The 8230-nt window shown below is 34.6% G+C and overlaps 1 protein-coding gene across 2 annotated transcripts in view; it reads right to left on the bottom strand.

Moving 5' to 3' along the window:
- Positions 1 to 7940, bottom strand: part of LOC106459946 (dnaJ homolog subfamily C member 16-like) — a 153401-nt gene extending 145461 nt beyond the window's left edge. For both annotated transcript variants that reach the window (XM_013919618.2, XM_022386521.1), the window contains exon 1: positions 7727 to 7940. In XM_013919618.2, coding sequence (XP_013775072.1) covers positions 7727 to 7890 — 164 coding nt within the window. In that variant the 5' untranslated portion in view covers positions 7891 to 7940. The remainder of the gene's footprint in view (positions 1 to 7726) is intronic.
- Positions 7941 to 8230: the final 290 nt, after the last annotated feature.

The raw sequence follows: 8230 nt of genomic DNA on the forward strand, positions 1-8230 counted from the left end.
TTCATTCTAGAATGAACACACATTATAACACAAAAACATAAATGTTTATATGAAATAGCTTAAGGCTCATAACCTTATGCATTTATATATATTTATTATTTTTATTATATTGACCTTTCAATTGTGCCTGGCTAACAGTATGGAAGTTACAATGGCGTGGCTCACATGCAATAATGTTACCGTATGAAATAACATAAAGGTAACCTTTGGTCTGTACAAAGTAACTTGTCCTGGCTGTGTTTTAGTTGATTAGTATTCTGTAAAATACATTCACATTTCAATTATTATACATTATATATGTATACAGATTATTACTATTTTGAAATAAGTTCTTAAAGTTATTTTTCCTAAAACATAAAACAGCAAATAAAGAAGTAAAACAAACAATTATCTCTTCTAGTTACGACCTTCGTACTTGGTTGCTGCTTGATGTAGGGTGCTAAGCCTTTAAAAATTTTGCACGTGAAAGATATGAAACAAAATTTTTTTAGGTTTTATATATACATGTGAATAACTAAAAAATCCTAAATTTCTACATCAATACCATATAATTCTACTATAGTTTATCAAGCTTGGAAACTAAGATGTATTTTACTCTTATCAAAAATATGAAATTTCATGCAGACTAAAGACACAACCTATCTCATTGAAATCTTGGTTCAAAAGAAAGAATTGGCACTAGCCGCATTAGAAATGTTGAGAAAACCACTAGGGGACATTCTGAGCTTCCAATTGGTTATTCATGTCATATATAGAAGTAAATGTATATATGGGAGCATTTCCAAAAATGGAAAGAGGTGGGTGGGGTGCCACTGTGTTTGATTTATTACTTGAGCAATATCTTAGCAAACAGAAAAGATAAGACCTTTTTATTTTATATTCTAGCTTGTTGATATCTGTAATTTGAGTTTCTAATTTGTACAAAACTATAGAATTAATATTTTGACTTCACAAACATCTAATATGAACCAGTGCTGCATTCAACATACCACGTGACACACACGCGCGTTTTGTTTTTTTACTTTTAAATTAACAAATTGAGTAATGTATAGTTCTAAAATTTGAATTATAATCTACAGTTTGATATCAACTTATTGACATAAATTCATGAAATAGTAATTCAATAAAATTTTGAATGCAAGTCAACAAACTAGATGACATGGCCTTTCACCTATGACCTGTTTCGAAAGGGTTTAGGAAAATATTGCTTACTAATCTCTTGAGATTCTTTGAAGAGGTTACTGTATATCAGTACAGATGTGGATTTGTTATATTTAGATTTTCAGAAAGCATTTGACAAGGTGCCACATAGCAGGCTTGTTAAAAGTTATCTCTGTAGGTGTGGAGGATAGATTGGCTCATTGGTTAGAAATCTGGCTAAAGATGGAAAAAAGCATAAGGTTGTTATAAATTAAGTTCAGTGAAGTTGGATTCATGTCACAAGTGGGGTACCTCAGGGCTCAGTGTTAGAACCTTTGCTCTTTTTAATTTATATCAATGATATAGATGAAGGATTAGTCAATAAATTATTTAAATTTGTTGATAATATTAAACGAGTGAGAGTTCCTGGCTGTGAGGAGGATGCTACTGGTTTACAAGATGACTTGGATTATTTGGAGAGCAGGGTAAATAAATGGCAGATGGCTTTTAATAATAATAATAATACCACAGTAATGCATGATGGATATTACAATTCGAATTATGAGTATAATTTTGATGGGAATAAATAACCTTAACAGTGTTATGTAAGGAAATTATCTTGATGTTCTGGTTGTTTAGTCTCTTTAGCCATCCAAGCAATATACTGTTGCTAATTGTAGAGCAAATATCATTTTAAGTTTTACTTTCAGAAATAAAAGTCTAAAGGTTATAATGACATTGTATAGGTCATTGGTTAGACCACATTTGGAGTACTGAGTTCAGTCTTGGGCCCCTTACTTTAGAAAGGACAATGGATTGTTGAAAAGGGTTCATAGGATGACTACTAGGATGATACCTGGGATGGAAAAGTTGTCATATGAAGAGAGGTTAAGACCTCTGAAATAATTTTCTCTTGAAAATGGTAGAGTTAAAGAGGATGTGATTTATATGTTTAAGATTGTAAAGGAAATTAATAGTGTTAATGCATCATCTTTTTTTTTAATGGTGAGGCCAATGTCAAGGCTAAACCCTTAGAAAACACATGTCTAAAATGGTGCCGTTGCTCAGAGTCATAACGAAGGCATGACAGTAAAATGTGGGCTATTGTGAGTTGAGTGCCACAAAAGCCACATATTGATGAATCAGTCCCAGATAAGAGAAAACAATGGGTTAAGAAAGTGTAATCAATGCATAGCCTAGCCAGGACAACTTCTTCCTTCCAATCCTTATGGAAAAAAGACATAAGGTTTGATCTGGATAAACTTGTTATGACATTGCTCACTCCAAATTGACTGCCAACAGGCAAGAAGTTGAACCTTCAATACAGGACCATAGTCCATATACAGGATAGGCATGGCTGTGACGGCACCAGAGCAGATGGACTTAACTGCGGTGTCAGCGAGCTCGTTCACACAAATACCAACATGGCCAGGTATGCATAAAAACTGGATAGTAATGGAAGATGAGAAAATTGGGCAAGTCATTCTTGAATATTGACAAGAACAGGGTGAGAACTAATGATAAGTGATTCTAGGGCCAGTAGAGAGCTAAGAGAGTCAGTGTAAATAGTACAGTCAGTTTACTGCATAGCTTCTACATGATCCAGGGCAAGAGAAATGGCATACAACTTGGCAAGGAACACAGAAACTGTATAGGGGATCCTGTGAGCAACCACTGAGCCACGACAAACCATGGCAGAGCCTACAGAGTCACCTGATATCAAACCATCCATGTAAATGGAAATAGAAGGATGGTTTGAAAGATGTTTAGTAAAGAGAAGATGATACTTCCAATCAGGAGTATCCACCTTCCCCTGATGACTCAAAGAAAGATCACATTTGGGGATGGTAAAATGCCATGGTGGAATGGGCTGATCATTGGGAATAGCAACATTATCCAATGCCAAACCAAATTCTTCCAGTTGTGCCTGGATACGAAAGGCAAAACAAGGAATTGCAAACCATCTATTCTGAAAGAGTATGACCTACAGAGAAAGAAAGACACAACCCTAGGTGGGATGCTGTGGTAAGGATCAAAGCTTGGTAGTATACTGGCTGCAAACAGCAGTAGGTGAAGAGGAGGTTTGTGGGACTCAGTGTATAAACTCTGGACTGGAGAAGTGCAGAAAGCTCCTGTGCAGAGCTGAAGCCCTAGATGGTGAATGGGGTCCAGCATCTTCAAGGCTAAGGTCCTGGCAGAACCATAAACCAGAGACCCATAGTCCAGTGTAGGCCTGCTGGTGAAAAAATGTATACATGTAGTTTTGAAAAAAGAAAAGGTAAACTGTTTGCTGTGGTCCACTTCAACAAGAGATTGAGGGCAGTCTGAAGTTGTCACTCAATAAACCTCATGTTTGACAACCGACATGAGATGTGGAAGTCGTTGACATATTGCCCGTTTCCAACAGTAGGAGGAAGTTGTGTAGTGATAGCATTAATCTTGATACTGAAAAGTGTGACACACAAGACACTGCTTTGAGTGACGCCAAGTTCCTGTGTAAAAGAAGGGAAAAAAGTCGAACCCCCACAGACTTGAAATCACCTGTCCAGTAAAAAGTTCTGAATAAAAATGGGTAAATGGCCATGCAACCCATATGGGGTACCGCAAAATGCTATACCTCCACATGGTATCATAAGCCTTCTCAAGGTCAAAGAACATGGAAACAAGATGTTCTCTCTTGAGGAAGGCTTACCTGATGGAGGTTTCAAGTCGAATCAGGTGGTCCAAGGTGGAGCATTGTCAACAGAAACCACACTAGGTGGGCAAAAGGAGGTTGTTTGTTTTGAGGAACCAAACAAGACAAGCATTAACCATCCTCTCTAGGACCTTACAGAGACAGCTAGTCAAAACAATTGGAGGATAATTAGAAAGAATTTAGGATCCTTCCCAGGTTTAGAGAAAGGAAGTACAATAGCCTGGTGCCAAGTATCAGGAAAAACATTCTCCTGCCAAATTTAAAAACAACCAGAAGAATAGCAAGAGAGGCAGGAGAAAGATGGCACAGAATCTCATAGTGAACATCATCAGGTTCAACAGATGAACTGCCAGACCAATGAAGAGCAAGTTTTGAGTTCCACCAGTGTAAGGGGAAGATTATAGTTATTGAGACAATTGGCCTGAAAGGAAAGAGGCAATTTCTCTGCCCGAGACTTGATGGCCAAGAAGGCAGTGGAAGAAACAGAAGTGCTGGATGCACGAGAAAAGCTCTCACCAAGAGTATGGGTGATGTTCTGCACATCAGCAACTTCCTGGCCACTGGAGAGCAAGATGAAAAGGGGATGGGAAGAATACCTTCCAAATCTTAACCTATATGACTTTGGAACTGGCAGTAGAAGAGATGCTAGTTATGAACTTAATTCAAGATCCTTTTTGGCTTAGGCATCTGACCTGCCAAGAATGGGCATGGGTCAGCTGGAAAGTGATGCAGTTGGAAAGAGTGGGATACCTGCGAACAGTATCCCAGGCCCGTTTTTGAGCTTTCCGTGTCTGCTGACAGGTTGGAGTTGCTTGAATGAAGCAATCAATTACTGCCTCCATGCAGTCATTAATAGATGGAAGATTAACAACAGCAGGATCAAGTTCCAAGAGAGAGAGTTCAAAGAGAGCCAGTCGGCCTGGTCTAACTTCCACCGTGGCTAACAGCATGAATTACTTATGTCACCAAGCTTTTCAAACTCTATGGATATGTGTGTGGTACTAACTTTACCTGATAAATTCAACTGGTTGTTAACTTAAGATGCTTTTAGTGGCTACCATTAGATAAACTACAATGCTAAAGTTACAGAGATGCATTGTGAGATCATACATGGACAACTGGTAAACTTGTATTACAGGCCTACTAACATTGAGACAGATACATATGTGTAATATATGGTTTATGATAACACTTTTATAAGTCACAGCTGAATACCAAACATTTTAACCCAAGTTAAATGTTTAACTGAATATGGATGCATTGCCTGACCCCATATTGAAGAAAGAATGTTGACTGTAAATCCAAATTTACTATTTGTATTTACATGACATGTGGCAAACTTTTAGTAAAATGTACAAGTTTTTTTGTACACAAAAAGTTAGATGTGTTCCAAAAGTAATTGTATTCAAGATATGTCTGTGAATTGATGAAGTAAGCCTGAATCACACTCTGACAAGTTCAAGTGCAAGATGATGTTCATGTGAAGTGTAGAAATACTTTTGACTATCATACAGTTTGGACATTGTATTTGCATATCCTCTAGAACCTCCAAAATGTACATATCTTTTTTCCGTATCCCTGCACACGATATCTGGTATTTAGTGTTCTCTACCACAAACTGTTGCTAAATTGATAACTTAGGTTAAAATGAGCAGTTGATAACTCTAACAGCAAATACATAATACCATTTTGAATAGCACTCTGTAAGATGTCATGGCATGTTCACTTTGACCCACACAATTGCACAGAAGGTTAGTGTATATTAATATAAAAGATTACAATCTTAATTAATTCATGCTTAAAGTTTAGCTTGATGTATACATGTTTATAATCAAGTTAAAACCATTATCTGATAAGCTTACTCAACTAGAGGTCTAAATGTGTGTGTGACATTTGTGGTGGTAAATTGTCAAATTTTCCTAAGTTAATGTATTATAACCATTAATTTTGGCCTATAAAATATACTGCATGTGAATTCATGTCTTGTGGTATATGTTTACATTACTTACATAGTTATACAATAACTCAAAGCATTTTGTGATAAGTTTCTTGCATATATAGTTCTACACTGTCTTACACCTTTGCTTTGGAAATGAAACAGTTTTACAGGGAATCTGCAGTGTCTCTATCAAAATTTTTAATGCTCAAACCAAATTAATTTACTAATTGATAGATATATAAATGTAAGTTTTAGTTATAATTCTTGGCTTCAATTGCTTAATTCTGACATTAAAAAGTTTCATTAATTCATTGAGTTTACAATAAATCAAACCATGTAACCTAGGCTGAATGCCTGCCATTATATTTTAATTGTTCACTGTATACCCAATAGCTGTACTGAGTTTACAGCAACCAAAAGTTTCCCTTAGTAATGAATAAGAAAAATCAGGATCTGTAAAATAGCTTAAAAATGGTAAGGCTTCACAACAGTATTAATTTTTAACAGTTTCATACCCAGAATATGATACATATTCTTAGGTTATACTGTATCTTATTTTAATTCTTAATATAAAAATATTTCACAGGTTCAAGTATTATATGTTCTTTATACTAAAGTTGAAGTTGTCCATCTTTTTCAAAGAAATGTATTCCCTCAACCTTTCACAACTTTATTTGATCTACATTTTATACACAAAAGTATATATATATGCTTTTGTGTGTGTGTGTGTGTGTGTGTGTGTGTGTGTGTGTGCAAAAACTACAACAAAAAATCCCAATTTTGTATTTCCTCTTCAGTTTTGTTCCTGAAGTATTCTATTGAGAAAATAACATTTTTTATCTTAAAAATAATATTGTTATCTGCAAATTTTTTACACATGGTTGTGAAATCTAATTTGACTTTCTCGATTTCAGGCATGACAATTTCTAATTTTGTACTAAAACAATCTCTTAAATGTAAATGCATGATCCAGATTGTATGCACCAAGTGATGCACTGGTGTTGCTCTACTGTTATTTCCTTAGCCACAGACACTCTACAGTATAGGTCAAGGTCACAATGACACCAACAGTAAGGCTTCATGGACTTGCACCTCATTTAAGATAAATATATAGGGCCATTTTCATTATAGTTGCTGTTCAAATTATGTAGTAAAAAAGTATGCAAAAGTCCCAGCCTACAACAATAATATTAATTATCATAAGTCCTGTGTATTATCTAAAATTTAAAAGATATGTTACATAACATAAATCATAAACACAAGGTTTAAAACCATTTTTTCTGTAATTAATTACAAAAAGAAGCATGAAGTAAAAATTCAGCAATATGTGACTGTGAAAGCATTAGACCAAAGTTCAATAATTATACTTGGATCTTACTAAATACTGTCACTGACTAACCATAAGGAATCATCAAGAACCGTCAATATAAAAGCAAAACATATACAATAATTATTATACATTTCCTTTACTGTTTATGTTATCCTTACAAATTTACACTTACAGCTTCTTGAGGCTTGGCGTATGATTATGAATCTCACCAAAGCTGGGATGGCACACACAACTGGGGCTAATACTAATAGTAACACACAAAAGCAATTTGTAAACTAATTTTATTTTTAAACAAAAAATCAATAAAATCATATTAGGTTTTTTTGTTTTTATTTAGTTTTACAATTTGACACTGTCGTACTCGTACTTGGCCTGATATCTATAATAGTAATATTACTGATATCATGCCAAGTACGAGTATTACTATTAGTATTAGGCTAGAGATATCTTCTTTTGAATATATTCTGATCATTCACAATAATTTTTTATCTGAGTTGTGATGTAATTAGGCCCAACAATATATCAGAAACAGTCGGTAACAAAAACTGTCTTTGACTGAGTCTGACTCTTTGGATGACGATTTGATCCAATTTGTTTCAGTTTCAGTCGATAATAAACTTACCATTGTCTTACAAGCCTTTTGTACGCTTGCTTTATTTCCTGTACAGAAGCTGAGGATTTTACGCCCAAAGTTTTATATGGATCTCTCAAACCTTGAACTACTAGAATTATTGAAATAATAAATATCAGAAACTCATTACTACATTGAAATTTCAGGTCATGCATGTTTAATGAACAGCCGATCACTCCTCCTTAATACCAATAACGATACTGGATCTTGTTTCCTATTTTCCTAAATTAAACCACTATATGTTAGCCATCTGGTGGCACAATAGTTATTATATATATATATATGTCAGAAAAATACGTAGGTTGAAGAAGTCTTGATACAAGATGATAAAAAATGATCATTATATATATATATATAAATTATTTTCACAACTCTCAGCCAAACTTTTGTACTTCTATTAACACAAGAAATATAACAAAAAACTCTCATTGTAAAATATATAATATATAAACCCTTGATGTTGGTTTGCAATTAACATATCTGCTAAAAGTTTAG

The sequence above is a fragment of the Limulus polyphemus genome, unplaced genomic scaffold, assembly GCF_000517525.1.
Source record: "Limulus polyphemus unplaced genomic scaffold, Limulus_polyphemus-2.1.2 Scaffold685, whole genome shotgun sequence".
Lineage (NCBI taxonomy): Eukaryota > Metazoa > Arthropoda > Merostomata > Xiphosura > Limulidae > Limulus > Limulus polyphemus.